Raw genomic sequence first — 21,046 nt, 5'->3', positions numbered from 1 at the left:
CGTATCCACTAGCAACGGCTCACCTCTCTGGCTGCTGAAGATGCTGAAGATAGGCGCGGTACAATGGAGTAGGCAGAAGCAAGGTCGGACGTAGCAGAAGGTCGGGGGCAGGCGGCAAGGATCGTAGTCAGGGGCAACGGCAGGAGGTCAGGAACACGGACTAGGAACAGACAAGGGAATGCTTTCACTAGGCACAAGTGCAACAAGATCCGGCAAGGGAGTGCAGGGGAAGTGAGGTAATATAGGGAAGTGCACAGGTGATTACCAATTAAGCTAATTGGGAAGATTGGGCCAGGCACCATCATTGGTGCACTGGCCCTTTAAATCGCAGAGACCCGGCGCGCGCGCGCCCTAGGGAGCGGGGCCGCGCGCGCCGGGACAGGACCGAGGGAGAGCGAGTCAGGTACGGGGACCGGGGTGCGCATCGCGAGCGGGCGCTACCCGCATCGCGAATCGCACCCCGGCTGAAGGCGGGACCGCAGCGCACCCGGTCAGTGGATCTGACCGGGGCGCTGCAACAACGAAGATGAGGCGAGCGCTCCGGGGAGGAACGGGGACCCGGAGCGCTCGGCGTAACAAGGACTATCTAAAAATAAAGAATCCAAAAACACCAACCTTTTATCACCTACCAAAGTTCCACAAGGACCAGACCAACCCATCTGGCCGCCCGATAATATCAGGGATAGTGACCAATAACCTATCTCAGTATGTAGATCTGTTACTACGAAAATATGTTGTCAACTAACCCTCACATTTGAAGGATACTCCCAGCCTGATCCAGATTTTGAGTGAACATGAATAGAAACCCAGCTATATATGAGCTACCCTTGATGTTGCAGCCCTATATTCCAACATCCCCTATCAGAAGAGCATCAATGTGATCAGTTCCACCCTGGAAAAAGATTGTGCTATGCCACAAGAACAAATTAAATTTATTACTGAAAGCTTAGCGTTCATCTTGGAACATAACCCTTTTTGCTTTGAAGGAAAAATCTACAGACAGACCACAGGAACGACAATGGGGACGTGCTTTGCCCCATCATTCGTGAACCTTTACATGGGCGCATACGAGGAGGAAATAATCTACAGAGCACACCAATGGAGAGACAGAATCATCCTATACAAAAGATATATCGATGATTTGCTCTTCATTTGGGAAGGTACTGAGGAATCCTTTCAAGCATTCACTGAACATTTAAATAATAACACCTGGCACCTCAATCTAACAGGGAAATGCAACACCATATCCATAGAACATCTGGATCTAGAACTTTCATTGGAGGAGTCCACGATAATTACAGAAACCTTTATGAAGAGTCGGGATTGTAACAGTCTCCTGGAGTATAACAGTTGCCATTTCCATAAATGGAAAAAAAACATCCCATTTGGTCAGTTTACAGGCATCGGAGAAACTGCACAAAACCCTCAGACTTTGTGGCAAAGAGCAAAGTCATAAAAAGAAGACTGCTAGAAAAGGGCTATCCCAAAAAGATCATCCAGGCCGCCTATCAAAAGGCATATACATCTACAAGAGTAATAGTTAGAGACAGGCATGAGAAGGAATCCAAGGAGACCACCAAAGGAGAAAAAAAACTGAAAAACTTCAGATACAACTTCATTACAGATTATGCTGTAGAAAAACAGAGAATTAACAGCATAATGGAGACACATTGGAAAATATTGCTACAGGATCCTATTCTCAAAAAAGTATTACCGGAAAAAACAGGTTTCATTTACAGGTGAAATCACTGTGATAGAACAGATACCTGAAGACAGTGAAGACAGGTTTGGTAGACTCTGCAGAAGAGAGTCCTTCTGGATTTATAAGATGAATCACCTTGACCCCTCTCCGTCTGAATGAAGATATCGATAATGTATGACAAAACTATATGAGAATACAGAAACATATAGCTTAGAAAAAAAACATAAAAACAAGAGGAAAAACCATAAAACAGGAAATAATAATATTGAGAAAAAATAAATAAAGGTATAAAAAGTTACAACCTCATAAAGCAATAAGAATAGACCAACGTATACCTTTTACATCTTTATATATTCCCTTTATATATGTGATGACTATGGGGCCGGAGTTTTGTGATGTCACAACTCTGCCCCCTTGTGACGTCACGCCCCGCCCCTAAATGCAAGTCTATGGGAAGGGGCGTGTCGACCTTAGCAGCGGGACCCCTGCAATCAGACATCTTTGAAGATGTCTCAGGGCCCATTAAACACTAAGATGTCTTAAGGCCCTTTAAACACTATTTAACAATATTCTATATATGGATATACACTTATTTAAAACCAGTAAATAATACCTCACATATGATTTATTGCATATTCTATTATTGTACTCATCCATACTACTCAACATGAATAATTTTTGGATTATCCATAGTGTTAAATATGATCTAACATTATTTTGTGATATTCATAATGCAAAGCTGGACATTCCATACTACTGAATAAAATTATCTATTTACGTTCATTAATATTATACATTGCATATTCTATACTGCCAAACAAAATATTCAGGTACATTCAGTGATACGGATACCTTGTGTGTGATACCTCCCAGGGCTGTGGAGTCGGAGTTGAGGAGTCTGAGTCGGAAGAAATTTTTGGTACCTGCAGTTGGAGTCGGCAAACAATGCAATGACTCTGACTCCTGCTAAATTTAGATTGGAATAAAAAAAAAAAAAAGCAAGTTTAAATGTCCCAATCACAAAAAGATATAATTAATGACTTCTCTACTGTAAGAATAAAGACCAATGCATGCAGTGCCTCACGTAACCGCAAAACGAACACGTTAAGTGACCGTGAAGAAGCATGCTTTTCATGTGCTTCACTATATGGCACGCAACACACAATTAGGAGTGGCAATACTTATACTTTCCATAATGTTGTGTTACAGGGAACCCATGGGTAACCTAGCCTCTCACTGATAAGGGATTAAGTCAATATATTTTTTGCAGGACTAGAGACACTTGTATAAGTGAAGGGAATGGAGGGTCAATAGTTCAAGACTGAAGCTGTAAACCATTGGAAAAACTGCTGCCATGCAGCTAAGGCTATAAAAACTTGTAAACTCTGATTGTTAGCTTAAATGGGTACTGTCATCAAATTTTTTTTGATATGTTGTAGTACATATGTACTACAACATATCTGTAATATGTTTTCATAATTTTTTTTTATTAAAATTTTTTAATTTACGTTTGAAATCCGGCCACTAGGGGTCTCCCTCCTAGTGGCCGGCTGCAGTCTGGTGTGACGTCACGCCTGAATTCGGACCGATGCCGGCCGGGCAATTGGTCTGAATTCATTCAGCCTGCGCTTGCTCCCTGCCTGTCAATCAGACAGGCGGGAGCGAGCACATTTGCTCCCTGGCCACTGGCCGGGAGGCCACTCCTCCCGCACATGTCGCCGCTGCTGCTGCAGGACTCTGGGGCATGTAAGTATGTTTAGGGGAGATATGTTTAGGGGGATCAGGGTTTTAACACGGGGGTTGGGGGAAAGCGGGGTTTGGGGTTTTAACACGGGGGTGGGGTAGCACGGCGCCGTGCCAATGGCCCTGACTTATTGTTTTCTACACAGGGTGCCTCCAGCTGTTTCACTACTACAACTCCCAGAATGCCCTGACAGCCAATAGATGTCAGGGCAAGCTGGGAGTTGTAGTGGTGAAACAGCTGGAGGCACCCTGAGTAGATGAACTGAGGGCGTAAGTCGGCCCCCCCAGCAGGCAACAGTGACGTCGTGCCTGCTGGGGAAGTCTGCCTGGTAGTGAGCACACTATCAGGCAGACAAAAAAGCATTTTTAATATAGTAAAAAAAAAAAATTAAAAGCAGGAAGGGGGTTAGGGATAGATGGGCAATAGGCAGGGACAGAAAACAAAAGGATGGCCGTAGCTACACTTTAAACTTTAAACATGACTATGGGATTCTACTAGGGAAATCATGTTTTATAATAAATGCCCCTTCCTGGATCCTCCCACTGCCCTATCTTCAGCAGCAGATCAGCACACAAAAAGGAGAAGGCAGCAGCTTCTGCCCAACTACCTCTTTCTCTGCTAGAAGAGCTTAGAAGAACTTGGTGGAACGGCTTCTTGGATTCAACTCTAAGTGTTTATAAATACATTCGCATATTAATACAGAGGAGTCAGAGTCGGAAGTACAAAAAACTGCGAAGTCGGAACATTTATCTACCTACTCCACAGCCCTGATACCTCCTGTGTGACTTCCATCACACATAAAAACACCTACACATTGTTCTAAACACCTATGCTCACTTTCAGTTCCAACAGTGGACACCGCTGCAGTCCCACGCAAAGCTTATCATCAAAGCTCCACACTAAAACACTGCTGCAGTGCCATGTCCAAAAAGTGGCATTTAAAAACCTCACGCATGCGCCAGAGACATACCAGCAGCTGCGCTGCGAGGCTACCCAGAGTAGCTGATGCATGAGAAGAACGGATCAGAAGCTTCCTAACTTATGTGGTCTATAGGATCTAATAATACAGCATCTGGACTTTGAAACAGGGAACATTTTACAACTGTCACCTCAGGAGACAAGTGAAGTGCATCAGGAAATCTACAGTCAATGCGGATAATCGCGGACATACTAACACTCAGGCATAACGGCATTATTTATACTAACAAATCCCTGCATGTGATGTCAGATGTAGGAACAAGGCTCAATTAGTTTACTTTTGATAATACTGTATGTTTGTATGATTTTATGAACAAGAGTTTTAGACTGCCGATTTTATGAATTAATCTTTGACATGTTTGTTTATTTACATACGTCATTGGACAGCGCTACTACAGCAGCCCTATGACACTTTATTATGCACGCCAGTTGTAAACTCTTGTGCCCATTTTAGGCTATATAAAGCCACTTGTAATGTATCTATGTATATCTGCCATAGTCATTGAAAAAGAGGTGCAAGACCTCGAAATGCGTCTGACAAGGCGAATAAAGGAATATTGAATATACCAGTCCGTTCTGGACAATTATTTCCATCCACGGTTGGCGCTGAATACCAGGAAATTTTTACCTACTACTCTATATACATATACAAAATCTGAATTTAAAGACAACAAACTCTCTTGTCCATATGTTTGGTATATGATTTCCACTTCCACTTAGGGAAAATATGAATCTCTAAGCCTCATTAAATAGGCAGTGATATCTGTGACATCTACAGTAGTATCAGCCGATTGTATCCAGTGAATGAGTGCATATGTGAAAATCTTGTTAGCCCTTAGGCAGTCATGGAGATAGCTGTTTACAGATTATTGGCTTGGCATTTTATAATAATAGAAATTAATTTTGTTCATGCTGAGTACTGCTGAAAATACCACGGACCTCATACATCAAAGTCCAGAAGAAGTCACACTGTATGGCTTTGCAACTCTCTTCAATAAAAGCAGCCTTTCTTAATGTCTAGCCCATTAAACATGGATGGGAATGTTACCAGTCTAATGTTACATGCTGTATATCACTGCCATAGACATAAATGCCTTTGAATAATTACATTAAAATTTTACCAGTAAATGTTATAATCCATAAAATAGGCATTTTACAATTTTGAGGGAAATTCCTTTGTCTGGTTTTCCACAAGCCAATAACCTTGGCTTTGTGTACATGGTAATGCCTTGTACAGGGATCTCTACAATGGAGCATGGTGTGCACTTCAGGTCCTAAAAATAGCCTATAGGGTAGAATATCATTTTACAGAGGAACACTATGGGCCCATAGGTTTCCATATTTAGGATCTTTATCATTATAGGAAGTGCAGAAAAAGCAGGCCATGGTGTCTGAGGGTGTACAAAAGTCTTTATGCCATATAAGGCTGCTTTCACACTATAACATTCATCTGTTTTAAAGATCCGTCTGATGTTCCGTCATGAAAACCCTGCAAATCGGCCGTTAGAAAATCCCATTATAGTCTATGGGATTTTTACATTATTCGTTTTAATCCGTTATAGTCCGTTATTAATAACGAACGTTATTTTGTGACGGAAGATGGTAACGGGAGAAATAGTGCATGCAGTAATTTTTCCGCCACGATGTCCCGTCACTGTATAACGTCCGTATTGAATTACGGGCATATACGGGTGCAAACGGGCAGTTACAAAATCCCATAGGCTGCAATGCGATTTAGTCTCGGCCGTCAGGGGTTTTGTAACGGCAGGTTTTTGCCGAAAATCGTGATGGAACATGCGACGGAACTTCAAATCACTAGTGTGAAAAGAGCCTTACTGAAATTAAATTAAGAGGTTCTTTGCTGCATTAAATGTGTATTTATATTTATACCCCCTTACAAATCCCTAGAGTAAAGAACTGTAGATTTTAAGGTGTTGTTAAAGCAGTTGTTCAATCACTTGTACCACCCTTGATAGGATATCTTATATCCTAGCCATCACTTAGGCCATGTTTAAATGCAGAATTTTATACAAATTCAGAGTGGGTAACTGCTAGAAAACTCCCTCTAGAGCAGTGTTTCCCAACCAGTGCGCCTCCAGCTGTTGCAAAATTACAACTTTCAGCATGCCCAGACAGCCATTGGCCGTTGTAGTTTTGCAACAACTGGAGGCAAACTGATTGGGAAACACTGCTCTAGAGGTAGAGGTAAATGGCAGTCAAAAAGACACTCAAACACAGATGCATTTAAAGGTGCCTATGGGTGTGTCTAGTTGGGATCTATATGTTATACATATTATGAGGCTTAAAGGGGTACTCCACTGGAAAAAAAAAATGTAATCAACTGGTGCCAGAAAGTTAACCAGATTTGTAAATTACTTATATTACAAAATCTTAATCATTCCAGTACTTATCAGCTGCTGTATTATCCATAGGAAGTTATTTTCTTTTAAAATTCCCTTTCTGCCTGACCACAGTGCTCTCTGCTTACACCTCTGTCTATCTTAGGAACTGTCAAGAGCAGGAGCAAATCCCCATAGAAAACCTATCCTACTCTGGACAGTTCCTAAAATGGACAGTGGGGTCAGTCGCGAGCACTGTGGTCAGACAGAAAAGAAATTCAAAAATGAAAGAACTTCCTGTGGATCATACAGCAGCTTAAAAGTACTGGAAGGATTAAGATTTTTTCATAGAAGTAATTTACAAATTGATTTAATTTTTTTTTTTCCAGTGGAGTACCCCTTTAACCCCTCACATGTCTAGGGATTAGTGTATCGCACATGATCAGGGGATAAGGTATAATATGTTATGATGCTTTATATTTATGCTAGTTATAAACCTCTCCATGGAAAAATACATTACCAAACAATATTTTGTTTACTTACCCTACTTGCGCTCACAGCACAATCATAAGTTCTGTGAAAAAACATATCTGATGTTTGTTCAAATACATAAAATGCAAGCATAAATAATACGTTTGGCTAAAGCAAATAATGTAGACTCAATACTGTTTAACCCTTACACTGAATTTTTCTTACAATATTTGCCGGAATGAATGGAAATCTGTGCTGTCAGTTACTATGGGGGAGATTTATCAAAACCTGTGCAAAGGAAAAGTTGCCCAGTTGCCCATAGCAACCAATCAGATTTCTTCTTTCATTTTGCAGCGGCCTTGTTAAAAATCAAAGAAGCAATCTGATAGGTTGTTACGGGCAACTGGGCAACTTTTCCTCTGGACAGGTTTTGATAATCACCCCCATAGGTGTGTATATTTTCCCCAGCGGTGGGACCCCCGCGATCAGGCACCTTATCCCCTATCCTTTGGATAGGGGATAAGATGTCTAAGCGCTGGAGTACCCCTTTAATGCTTAAATATGTATTGCTAGTGCCAGAGTGTCAAATAACCTGATGTGTTGCATTTGCCATCAGTTTTCCAACCCTATAAATATAAGATATACCAGTAAACAAGCATCATTTTTTCCATTAAACCTCTATTCCCTGTTTGGATAACACTCTGACGGGTCTAGATAATCTCGGCGTAGCTACAACTTGCTTGGTTGTCTAATCATTTTTATCCTTTCTAAACACAACTAAATCCAATTTAAATTCTAGAGTCTGGAAAGCTGGGTTCCATATTTACTTTAATTTCATGTGACCACATAAAAAGTAAGCAGATAAACCAGGTCTAAATCTTGTGTACCTGTTTGAAGGAACAATAAACCCAGAAACGAATGACAAAAGTAAAGAAGAGATAAAATTGTCCAACTGTTTGTCAGTCTCAATGACTTCTGAATATCCTGAACCATTGAGTCCTGTAGAAACAAAACTTTTAGATCATCCTTTCCATTCTTGGCTGGTTAAAAAATAATAATAATTAGGCCTTAGGCCCCATCCACATGTTAAAGGGGTACTCTGGTGAAAAACTATTTTTTTTTATCAACTGGTGCCAGAACGTTAACCAGATTTGAAAATTACTTAAAAATATGAATCCGTCCAGTACTTATCAGTTGCTGTATGCTCCACAGGAAGTTTTTTTCTTTTGAAAATTATTTTCTGTCTGATCACAGTGCTCTCTGCTGACACCTCTTTCTGTCTCAGGAACTGTTAAGAGCAGAAACAAATCCCCATAGCAAATTTATCCTGCTCTTGACAGTTCCGAAGTGTGAATGAGAATGCAGAATCCCACAGAAGTCTATGGGCTTTAATTCGAGGCAGAATTACGCAAGTGGAAATTCTGCCGTGAGAATAGACCATAAGGAATAAATGCTGGGATTATTTTTATTTTACTCATTTGTAAATTCTTTATTTATTCTTTAATTAAATAGAGATTTTTATGTAAAACTGTTGGTTCAAAATAATGGAAGTTGAATTATAGAGTCCAAAAATAGACTCCATATATTTCCATGAACACTCCGCAACAATGAAATCACAAGACCAATGAAGACAAACCGTAAGTCTATGCAAATTAAGAAAGCTGCAGATTTGCAAATGATCAATGGTAGAAATGGTATAAAAGCCAGATGGGAAGCAATACTTTTAGCCACATGAGACCTCAGAAGGTAGATCAAGTCAGTACAATATGATTGTGCGATGCCCCTGTTTGTCAACATGCCAGTTATCGATGCAAGCTTAGAGGGACAGAAACCTTGAAAGGAGAGACCTTGGCTTATCACTCTGGGAGATCACTACACATGTACCAAAGATGTCAGTACTGTTTAACGTTGCATGCTCCAGCGTTTTAGAGACCAACGACGGACTGGAATGACAGCAAAAGGTGCACAGGGTAGAACCTCTGCACGGACGGATCTTCAGATTAGAAGAATGGCATGTACAGGTGTTCCATTGACCTTACACCACTGCTATCAAAGGTTATCATGGTGCAGAGCAAGATGGCAATGAAGGCTAGAATTGTCTATCCTGCTTTTATCTCAGACACAATAATAGCCAAAGATTGGTTTGGAGACCATGTGGGCAATACCATGAAGAGGCATTCCTACTCCTGGCATTATGGTGTAAGGTAGCATAATACATGGTAGCGAAAACCCTTTTTGTCTTTATTCCAGGTACAGCTTGGCATTACATTGATTTGTTGGTGAAAACAGTGGTATGGCCATTTCAATGAAGTGTCCCACGAGGCATTTTCCAACACAACAACCCCAGACCACATGGCTGCATGGCCTTAAAGGTGTACTCCGGTGCTTAGACATCTTATCCCCTATCCAAAGGATAGGGGATAATATGCCTGATCGCAGGAGTCCCGCCGCTGGGAACCCCCGTGATCTTGCACGTGGCACCCCATTTATAATCAGTCCCCGGAGCGTGTTTGCTCCGGGTCTGATTACCGGTGACCAAAGGGCCGATGGCGTATGACGTCCCGCCTCCACCCCCTTGTGACGTCACGCTCCGCCCCTCAATGCAAGCCTATGGGAGGGGGCGTGACAGGGTGGGACTCCCGCGATCAGGCATCTTATCCCCATCCTTTGAATAGGGGATAAGGTGTCTAAGCATCGAAGTACCCATTTAACATGCTAGCATGGCCTGCAGCATCTCCAAACTTGTTTCCTGTCAAGAACATCTAGGATGTCATTGGTTGACAATTGCAAAGGGAGCTGGCATCAGATCTCCATGCAGGTGCATTCAGTTTGGCAGAACATTCCTAACCACGTTGATATTATGCCATGGCGTCTAAGTGTATGTGTATTTCTGCATATGGCGCCCATACTCAATATTGAATAAATCAAGATGTTTTGAAAGTCTTGTTTGCATTGTTTTTATATTTTGCATATTATTAACATGTCTATTGATCTTATAACTTCCATAATTCCTCAACTATAGCCTACGCGGTGTTACAGTTTCAATGTTGAAGATTGTATTTTCATTTATGCTTTGTTTGCCACATTAAACTTGTTGTGGAATAGGTGCCATTTGGATGTTAATTATTTTCTAAACTCATACTGTTAATTTTGTAAGAAAATGCAAAGGTGTAGTAAAATAAGTCTGCAACGTGTGAACTTCATCAGGACTATAGCTATAGTAGCCATATTTTTTTTTCACTATTGTCACAGTTGCAGTTTTTGGGCACCAATTTAGCAATAGATATAAATATAACAGTATCTTTCTGACTACTATCTCCCTGTAATGGTGTAGTTAGTGTAGATATAAGGTATTCTATAACAGTGAATAGAGTAGGCGAGCATAGCCGGTGGTATCACTAGCATCTGCTCACCCCACACCATTTTGAAGCAGTAGATCAGTAGAAGGGCCATGGGAGAGTATCTGTTTTTTTTTTTTTTTTTTGCAAAACCTGTTGTTAACATGGCCAATAATGACTGCCTAGTCAAGGTTATAAACAGTCTATTTATCTTAGCAGTTTGACTGAAATACATCATGTTCTCAAAACTATATTGCACAAGGTTTAAAAACAGGTCCCGCACCTGCTTCATCGGTCAATGTCGGTGCACACGGTCTACTCATGTTCAGTAACAAATTCAAATTCTAAATCAAATCTGCAATTTATAGTTTGAGCATGAAGTTAGACTTTAAAATGATATATTTCTTTAAATCCATTCTATGTTCTTGCCAGCCCCTATGTCTGATGCACATATTTTTATATTTTGATATACAGCTCCATCAACCAGCACAGGCGCCGGTTGGTCCAGCAACATCACAGGCAAATCTTTTGCACTTGGCTCACAATCAGGCAACAATGGCTCAAAGTCCAGTCCGCCAATCTTCATCTTCTTCCTCCTCATCTTCCTCTTCTTCAGCTTTGAGTGTTGGTCAGTTAGTAAGCAGTAAGTATCTACTTTCCTTCTGGTATCCTTCTTTAGCTATTAAAGGGGTACTCTGGTGGAAAAGATTTTTTTTTTTTTTAAATCAACTGGTGCCAGAAAGTTAAACAGATTTGTAAATTACTTCTATTAAAAAATTCTTAATCCTTCCAGTACTTATTAGCTGATGAATACAACAGAGGAAATTTTATTTTTGGAACACAGAGCTCTCTGCTGACATCTCGAGCATAGTGCTCTCTGCTGACATCTCTGTCCATTTTAAGAACTGTCCAAAGTAGGAGAAAATCCCCATAGCAAACATATGCTGCTCTGGTCAGTTCCCAAAATGGACAGAGATGTCAGCAGAGAGAACTGTGCTCGTGATTCAGCAGAGAGTACTGTGTTCCAAAAAGAAAATAATTTCCTCTGTAGTATTCAGCAGCTAATAAATACTGGAAGGATTAAAAAATTTTAATAGAAGTAATTTACAAATCTGTTTAACTTCCTGGCACCAGTTTATTTAAAAAAAAAAAGAAAAAAAAAAGTTTTCCACTGGAGTACCCCTTTAAGGTAGTTCTTACTTTCATTTCTTAAAAGAGCAATACAACTATGATGTGTGTACATTACATAGCGTGGTATGCTAACAGCCACTGAAACAGTGTAGGGTGCTACAGAAATTGTTGGTGGCAGATACATTTGTACAGGATACATTTTAATAACTCCAGGAAAAGGAACACAGAGCTAATTCTAATTCTTCTAATTCTTCCCACAACAGTACCACCCATGTCCTCAGGTTGTGTGTGGAATTACAGTTGGGCTCCTTCCACTTCAATGGAACTAATCTGCAGTACCATAACTAAGGACAGAACAATTGTACTTTGTAATGACACCTTTCATTTTTACATAATATATAAAATATACAGTGAAGCCAAAAAATACATATTTGTGAAGTGAAATTGAAAAAAAATACATCATTTAGCAAATAGTGGACAGTTTGTTTAATCCTATCCCCCGTGTAGTTGACCTGTTTGGTTGACAAATAATAAGACAAACAATAAAAACTTTAACTCGCCTTCCTCCTTTTCCATGTAGCCTTCTGTATCAGAACATCCCATCTGCAGCCAGTGATACTACTTTCCCCAGAACTGCAGAGCTTAGTGTCTTCAAACAAACACTTACATTGATGTGATCTAAGGTGATACAAGGTGCTCAACCCCAAGTGCAGTTGTGCACCTACTTTGGAGTGGAGGACCTGCACCTATGGATCACAATGTGGTTTCACAACTGTGGTTAATGTAAACAATGACATTAGCTAACCCTCAAAACTGATGTAAAACTGAGACATTAGCCAGTATATCCTTATATGAAGGACACACTTGAGCCCGCACACTGGTATCTTGAATCTTGCAACACCTTAGATCACGTCAATGTAAGTGTTTGTTTAAAGTCAGTCATGTTTAACGCATCCACATACACATTTATCTGGTGTCAGGATGCCATTGTGGTACTTGTGACCGTTTGCAGGCATCCTCCATTGTATGCAATTTTTGCTGGGGATATCGCCCTTAGCAACGGTTTACAAGTGCAGGACCTCCTCCCCAGCAAAGGTGCACAACTGCACTTGGGGTTGAGTTTTCCTGCTATAACCATGTACATGCAAATAAAAGCCGTTATGTCTTTGCTTAGGGCTTATACTAATGCACCCTTTCATCTTGCTGCGTAGCATTAGGGTTTCACCTGTGAGGCCTGCTATAAATGAACCAACCAGGGGTGGGGCTTGTAGCTTGTCTCCTCCCTCCCATTGTATGTGTGCTTAGATTCACACTGGAGGTGACTGAGGAGCAATCTGCAAGTCGGGCCTATGGCTGCTGTAATTTGGTTCCTGTTTTTATTTATCTGGCCAGGTAGGTTAGCGGATAGGTCCCGCACCATCTGAGAAACCAGAGCTTAGTGTCTGTAGTTGGGGGAACTGAAAGTGCAGCTCGGATAATCACTGCGGGGGACACTGCTGTGGCCAGTGGTGAGCTGAGCAGCCCTATGACTTCCCGTTTGCATCTCCAGCTGCCTTCTAGAAGCAGACTATGAGCGGAGACTCAGCTGCAGAAGGGGTGTCCTGATAACGGAGGCTTCAAGGGAGCTGAGGAAGGTGAGTTAAAGGTTTAATTGTTGTATTAGAATATCGGGATATTTGGAAATGGGTTCCTCTGGATAAAGGCGTTGGTCCACACTTATTATAAACGGATTTTATTTGCAACGCGTTTCGATCCCGGACAGGGATCTTCGTCAGGCATACATTTTACTTAGAGAGACATACATTTATAAGTATAAGTTGATGACCACCGTGTGCAAAAAAAATGTTAAAAGTAAAAATAAAATCATTTCCATACAATATATCAAATGTAAAAATGTCACAATTTTTTTTTTTTAAATAGATGTCTGGCCATGTGTGATTTCTTTGCAACAAATATAGTTTTTTTTATTGCACCTGTAACTCCTGGGTTTAGTAAAAAAAAATCTGTTTTATTTGCATCTTTTTGATGACGATGTTGCCGTAGTTGGCTGGGGGGCCAACAGACTCTTAAGGTTCGGTGCCCTTCGGAAGGTCAATTGCGGCATAGTAGGTAGAGATTTATTCAAATAACTATCCTGTTGGAGTATATGCCAATGGGATTTCAGAATATCTCTGATAGCATTGGTGTTACTATTAAATGTAGTGATAAAATTAGCAGCTAAATTTGTTGTTTTTTTTCTATGTCCTTTTTTTTGGGGTATTAGACAACTTTTTTGATTTAGAAGTTTCGCCCTCTCGAAAGCGAAACTTTTTTTTTTACATCAACTGGTGCCAGAAAGTTAAACTGACTTGTAAATTACTTCTATTAAAAAATCTTAATCCTTCCAGTACTTATTAGCTGCTGAATACTACAGAGGAGTTTTTTCTTGTGTTGGAACACAGTGCTCTCTGTTGACATCACGAGCACAGTGCTCTCTGATGACATCTCTGTCCATTTTAGGACCTGTCCAGAGCAGCATATGTTTACTATGGGAATTTTCTCCTACTCTTTGCAGTTCTTAAAATGGCCAGAGACGTAAGCAGAGAGCACTGTGGTCATGATGTCAGAAGATAGCTCTGTGTTCCAAAAAGAAAATAATTTCCTCTGTAGTATTCAGCAGCTAATAAGCAATGGAAGGATTAAGATTTTTTAATAGAAGTAATTTACAAATCTGTTTAACTTTCTGGCACCAGTTGATTTAAAAAAAAAAAAAGTTTTCCACCGGAGTACCCCTTTAAACACTTTGGCTTTACATCTGCTTTACTCCTTATGATGCAGGACGTATATTTACGTCCTGCACCGGCTGGGACCCGCGGCTAATACCGGACATCACTGATCGCGGTGATGCCTGGTATTAACCCTTCAGACGCAGCGCTCAAAGTTGACCGCCGTGTCTGAAGTGAAACTGAAAGCATCAGCTCGGTCGGACTGTTTGGGTCCGCCACGATGAAATCAGCTCGGTCGGAATGTTTGGGTCCGCCACGATGAAATCGCTGCACACCAAACAGCTTGCAGGACACCAGGAGGATCCCTACCTGCTGCCTGTGTGTCCGATCACCGAATGACTGCTCCATGCCTGAGATCCAGGCAGGAACAGTCAAGCACCGATAACACTGATCAATGCCATGTTTATGCATGACAGTGAACAGTATAAGAGATCAGTGTGTGCAATGTTATAGTCCCCTATGGGAGCTATAACATTGCAAAAAAAAGTGAAAAAAAGTGTTAATAAATGTCATTCATCCCATTCCCTAATAAAAGTCAGAATCACCCCCCTTTTCCCATAAAAAAAAATAAAAAATATGTAAATAAATATAAATATAAACACATGTGGTATCGCCAAGCGTGTAAATGTCCAAACTATAAAATTATATTGTTAATTAAACCGCATGGTCAATGGCGTACACGTAAAATAATTCCAAAGTCCAAAATAACATATTTTTTGTCACTTCTTATACCATTAAAAAATTATTAAAAAGCGATCAAAAAGTCAGATCAAAACAATAAAACAAAAACTTCAGATCACGGTGCAAAAAATGCACCCTCATACATCCCCATATGCAGAAAAATAAAAAAGTTATAGGGGTCAGAATAGGACATTTTTAAACGTATACATTTTCCTGCATGTAGTTATGATTTTTTCCAGAAGTACAACAAAATCAAACCTAAATAAGTAGGGTATCATTTTAACCGTGTGGACCTACAAAATAATAAAAAGGTGTCATATTTACCAAAAAAGGCACTGCATAGAAATGAAAGCCCCCAAAAGTGACGAATGTCACTGCAAAGTAGAATTGGTAGCACAAAAAATAAGCCATAATATGGATTTTTAGGTGGAAAATCAATACATTTTTAAAAGTTAAGGAGGAAAAAATGAAAATGAAAAAGTGAAAAATGCTGAGTCCTTAAGGGGTTAAGCACTCATTTTCTGATATACTCCTGCTATACTTGTGCTAAGCCACCCCTATGTCGAGCAAGAAAAATGTCTAACGCGTATAGTAAATGTGATATAAGGGCATGCATACCTGTTTTTGTATGAAATAGCTACAGAATTGCAGCTTGTTTGCAATAATAAATATTAAATGGTGGCATTAAAAATACTGCTTGTTCGGCAAGAACTATGTTGATGGAAAATTTGGAAATTTATGGTTCCCAGAATGGAAAGATGAATAAAACTTAAAATTGTTCTGTTCTTAGGGCCCTTCAGCTGCTTCCTTAAAGGGTTAATAGGTTTGATAATAAAATATATGAAAGGTTTTAATGTGTGACAGGTTGTCAGTCACTTTGAAAGCTGGCATTTATAATATCATGGTGGCCTTCTGCTGCTTGTGTGGTTAATCTTATATTTAACCTATAGTGTGCAATATCCGTACATATGACACAGTTTATGATCCTATCTATTCATACATGTTCTAGAGACGGCTTGAGACAACACATGCCATTATGAGATGGGTCTATCTCTAAAATCAGCCAAGTGAACAAGGGACAGCATGTACATGATGTATACATTGTCAAGGGCTTGCTTGTGAATGATAAATGTATACAATGGTTCATTATTATGTCGTTCAGTCACGGTATGGTTTGCCAGGTGCCCTATGTTCTGTATAAAAGAAATTGTGAAAATCACAATTAGGAATAATTCTTAAAATAGCACATTATTTGCATTTGGAATAGTAATATACAGCCCCATAGATAAAAGAAACGGCATACTGTGTTGATTATATTAATGGGGGGCACACTATTGGCACTGCTGTAATTATTGGAGATAATGTTGTAACTATTTATAATGGGGGGTGCTAACATAAAGGCCCAAGACACATTTACATTTATATGCTTTTTGTATATATTTTTTATATATTTTTTAAACTTATTTGGTCATGTATCTGTTTATTCATTTGTTAATCTACACCTGTGTTCCCCGCCCATCCCCTTGGGTGGAGCTTCATGACCCAGTGAATTGCAAAGGACATTATGATATATAAGGGAGTTATGCTGTGACTTGTAGTTGCCATGACTAAGACTCACTGGTAAGTCGAAACGCGTCGGTGCGTTTGTGTCCCACTTCTTATGTTTTTATGCTTTTCGTGCATAGGATTTTAATATGAAGAATAAAGTCTAAATTTTTATCCAGCTTGGGAGCCGGAACTTCCTTTCTCTACCAAGACACATAAGCTACATATTCCAGATTTGTATTTACTAGACACTTTAACACCTTAACTGAAATGCACATAAAAATAAATAAATATTGAACACAATTGAGCTTTGCAATCCTAGTTTCTACTTTTATGATTTAGGGTGATTTTATTTTTCTTTAGTCAGGGGTCAGTAAAAAGTTCTTGTCTCCAGCAGCTAAGTCATTTCCCTTGATAAGTCTTAAATTGACTGCATTATCTGGCACCAAAGGAATCTTCCTTACCTAGTATGTGTCTTCAATTAGGTGCCCTTTTTAGAAGCAAAAGCTGCTTTGGCTACAAAAAGAGAAAGAGATATAAATTTGAAATACACTTTGTGGCATTTTGCTTGTGACCTGATAAAATTGTAAAGGACAGCTAAAATACCAAAATGATACTTAAGGTATATATATGTCAAATTACAATAGACGGTAAAGCTTTGAACATAGCTTTAAAATAATCGTCATATTGCTGTTATTTTGCCTGAATATTTAACCCCTTAAGGACCCAGCCATTTTACACCTTAGGACCCGGCCATTTTTTGCACATCTGACCACTGTCACTTTAAACATTAATAACTCTGGGATTCTTTTAGTTATCATTCTGATTCCCGAGATTGTTTTTTCGTGACATATTCTACTTTAACTTAGTGGTAAAAATTTTTGGTAACTTGCATCCTTTCTTGGTGAAAAATCCCAAAATTTGATGAATATTTTGAAAATTTAGCATTTTTCTAACTTTGAAGCCCTCTGCTTGTAATGAAAATGGATATTCCAAATATTATTTTATTTTATTCACATATACAATATGTCTACTTTATATTTGCATCATAAAATTGACGAGTTTTTACTTTTGGAAGACACCAGAGGGCTTCAAAGTTCAGCAGCAATTTTCCAATTTTTCACAAAATTTCCAAAATCACAATTTTTCAGGGACCAGTTCAGGTTTGAAGTGGATTTGAAGGGTCTTCATCTTAAAAATACCCCACAAATGACCCCATTATAAAAACTGCACCCCCAAAATATTCAAAATGACATTCAGTCAGCATTTTAACCCTTTAGGTGTTTCACAGGAATAGCAGCAAAGTGAAGGAGAAAATTCACAATTTCCATTTTTTACACTCGCATGTTCTTGTAGACCCAATTTTTGAATTTTTACAAGGGGTAAAAGGAGAAAATGTATACTTCTATTTGTAGCCCAATTTCTCTCGACTAAGCAAATACCTCATATGTCTATGTAAAGTGTTCGGCGGGCGCAGTAGAGGGCTCAGAAGGGAAGGAGCGACAAGGGGATTTTGGAGCGTACGTTTTTCTGAAATAGTTTTTGGGGGGCATGTTGCATTTAGGAAGCCCCTATGGTGCCAGAACAGAAAAAAAAACACATGGCATACCATTTTGGAAACTAGACCCCTTGAGGAACATAACAAGGAATAAAGTGAGCCTTAATACCCCACAGGTGTTTCACGACTTTTGCATATGTAAAAAATTTTTTAAAAAATTTCATAAAATGTGTGCTTCCCCCCAAATTTCACATTTTTGCAAGGGTTAATAGCAAAAAATAGCCCCCAAAATTTGTAACCCCATCTCTTCTGAGTATGGAGGTAACACATAAGTTGACATGAAGTGCACTATGGGCGAACTACAATGCTCAGAAGAGAAGGAGTCATATTTGGCTTTTTGAGAGCAAATTTTGCTCAGGGGGCATGTCGCATTTAGGAAGCCCCTATGGTGCCAGGACAGCAAAAAATACCCACATGCCATACCATTTTGGAAACTAGACCCCTTGAGGAATGTAACAAGGAATAAAGTGAGCCTTAATACCCCACAGGGGTTTCACGACTTTTGCATACGTAAAAAAAAAAAAATAATTTCACTAAAATGTGTGTTTCCCCCCCAAATTTCACATTTTTGCAAGGGTTAATAGCAGAAAATTGCCCCCAAAATTTGTAACCCCATCTCTTCTGAGTATGGAGGTACCCACTAAGTTGACCTGAAGCGCACTACGGGCGAACTACAATGCTTAAGAAGAGAAGGAGTCATATTTGGCTTTTTGAGAGCAAATTTTGCTCGGGGGGCTTGTCGCATTTAGGAAGCCCCAATGGTGCCAGAACAGCAAAATAACCCCCACATGGCATACCATTTTGGAAACTAGACCCCTTGAGGAATGTAACAAGGGGTACAGTGAGCATTTACCCCCCACTGGTGTCTGTCAGATCTTTGGAACAGTGGGCTGTACAAAATTTTTAATTTGCGCAGCCCACTGTTCCAAAGATCTGTCAGACACCACTGGGGTGTAAATTCTCACTGCACCCCTCATTACATTCCGTGAGGGGTGTAGTTTACGAAATGGAGTCACATGTGGTTTTTTTTTTTTGCGTTTGTCAAAACCGCTGTAACAATCAGCCACCCCTGTGCAAATCACCTCAAATGTACATGGTGCACTCTCCCTTCTGAGCCTTGTTGTGCGCCCCCAGAGCACTTTGCGCCCACATATGGGGTATCTCCGTAGTCGGGAGAAGTTGCATTACAAATTTTTGGGGGCTTTTTTTTCCCTTTTACCTCTTGTCAAAATGAAAAGTATAGGGCAACACCAGCATGTTAGTGTAAAAAAATTATTTTTTTACACTAACATGCTGGTGTAGACCCCAATTTCACCTTTTCATAAGGGGTGAAAGGAGAAAAAGCCCCCCAAAATTTGTAAGGCAATTTCTCCTGAGTACGGCGATACCCCATATGTGACCCTAAACTGTTGCCTTGAAATACGACAGGGCTCCGAAGTGAGAGCGCCATGTGCATTTGAGGCCTGAATTAGGGATTTGCATTGGGGTGGACATAGGGGTATTCTACGCCAGTGATTCCCAAACAGGGTGCCTCCAGCTGTTGCAAAACTCCCAGCATGCTTGGACAGTCAACGGCTGTCCGGCAATACTGGGAGTTGTTGTTTTACAACAGCTGGAGGCTCCATTTTGAAAACAGTGGCGTACCAGACGTTTTTCATTTTTATTGGGGAGGGGAGGGGGGCTGTGTAGGGGTATGTGTATATGTAGTGTTTTTTACTTTTTATTTTATTTTGTGATAGTGTAGTGTAGTGTTTTTAGGGTACAGTCACACGGGCAGGGGGGGTTACAGCGATTTTCCTGCTGCGAGTTTGAGCTGCCGCGCAAAATTTGCTGCATCGCAAACTTGCAGCCTGATACTCACTGTAAGCCCCCTGCCCATGTGAATGTACCCTGTACATTCACAAGGAGGGGACCTCCAGCTGTTGCAAAACTACAACTCCCAGCATGCACAGTCTATCAGTGCATGCTGGTAGTTATAGTTTTGCAACAGCTGGAGGCACACGGGTTGGGAAACACTGAGTTAGGAAACAGACAATGTTTCCCAACCAGTGTGCCTCCTGTTGTTGCAAAACCACAACTCCCAAACATTCTCAGGCATGCTGGGAGTAGTAGTTCGGCAACATCTTTAGAGCCAGATGTTGCCGAACTACAACTCCCAGCATGCTTGGAGTTGTAGTTTGCAACATCTGGAGGACTACAGTTTGCAGACCACTAATACAGTGGTTCCCAATCTGTGCCCTTCCAGATGTTGCAAAACTACAACTCCCAGTATGCCAAAACTGTCCAGGCATGCTGGGAGTTGTAGTTCTGCAACATCTGAAGGGCCAGATGTTACGGAACTACAACTTCCAGCATGCCTGGACAGTAAGGGCATGCTGAGAATGTGTAGTTTTGCAACATCTGGAAGGGTACAGTGGTCTCCAAACTGTGGACCTCCAGATGTTGCAAAACTGCAACTCCCAGCATGCCCAGACGCCAAGGGCTGTCTGGGCATGCTGGGAGTCGTAGTATATAGGGTCCCAATACAGCAATGTTCAATGTCCAAAGTGCACTGCTGTAAAGGGCCCGACCGCGGCTGAAGATCTACTCACCTGTCGCCGTCGCCGCCATCTTCCTCGCCGGGATCCGAGTCTTCAGGGACGAGGTAAGTACCGGGGCCGGTCCCCAGAACTCCCCCGTCCCCCGCCGCGTCCTCCGGTCTTCCTCCCGTCCTCTCCGGACTTCAAAGGGCCGGGCAGGACGGGAGGAAGTAACCACCCCCCCTCCTGCGATTGGTCTGTTAACTAACCGACAG

General features: G+C 40.6%; 1 protein-coding gene across 7 annotated transcripts in view; it reads left to right on the top strand.

Annotated features, from left to right (window-relative positions):
• Positions 1-21,046, top strand: part of POU6F2 (POU class 6 homeobox 2) — a 715,277-nt gene that overhangs the window by 670,029 nt on the left and 24,202 nt on the right. For all 7 annotated transcript variants that reach the window (XM_056520455.1, XM_056520451.1, XM_056520454.1 and 4 more), the window contains one exon: positions 11,047-11,215. In XM_056520455.1, the coding sequence (XP_056376430.1) occupies positions 11,047-11,215 (169 nt within the window). The remainder of the gene's footprint in view (positions 1-11,046; positions 11,216-21,046) is intronic.

The sequence above is a fragment of the Hyla sarda genome, chromosome 5, assembly GCF_029499605.1.
Source record: "Hyla sarda isolate aHylSar1 chromosome 5, aHylSar1.hap1, whole genome shotgun sequence".
Taxonomy (NCBI): Eukaryota; Metazoa; Chordata; class Amphibia; order Anura; family Hylidae; genus Hyla; species Hyla sarda.
The sequence above is the reverse complement of the archived record's forward strand: the minus strand, read 5'-3'. Positions and strand labels throughout refer to the sequence as shown.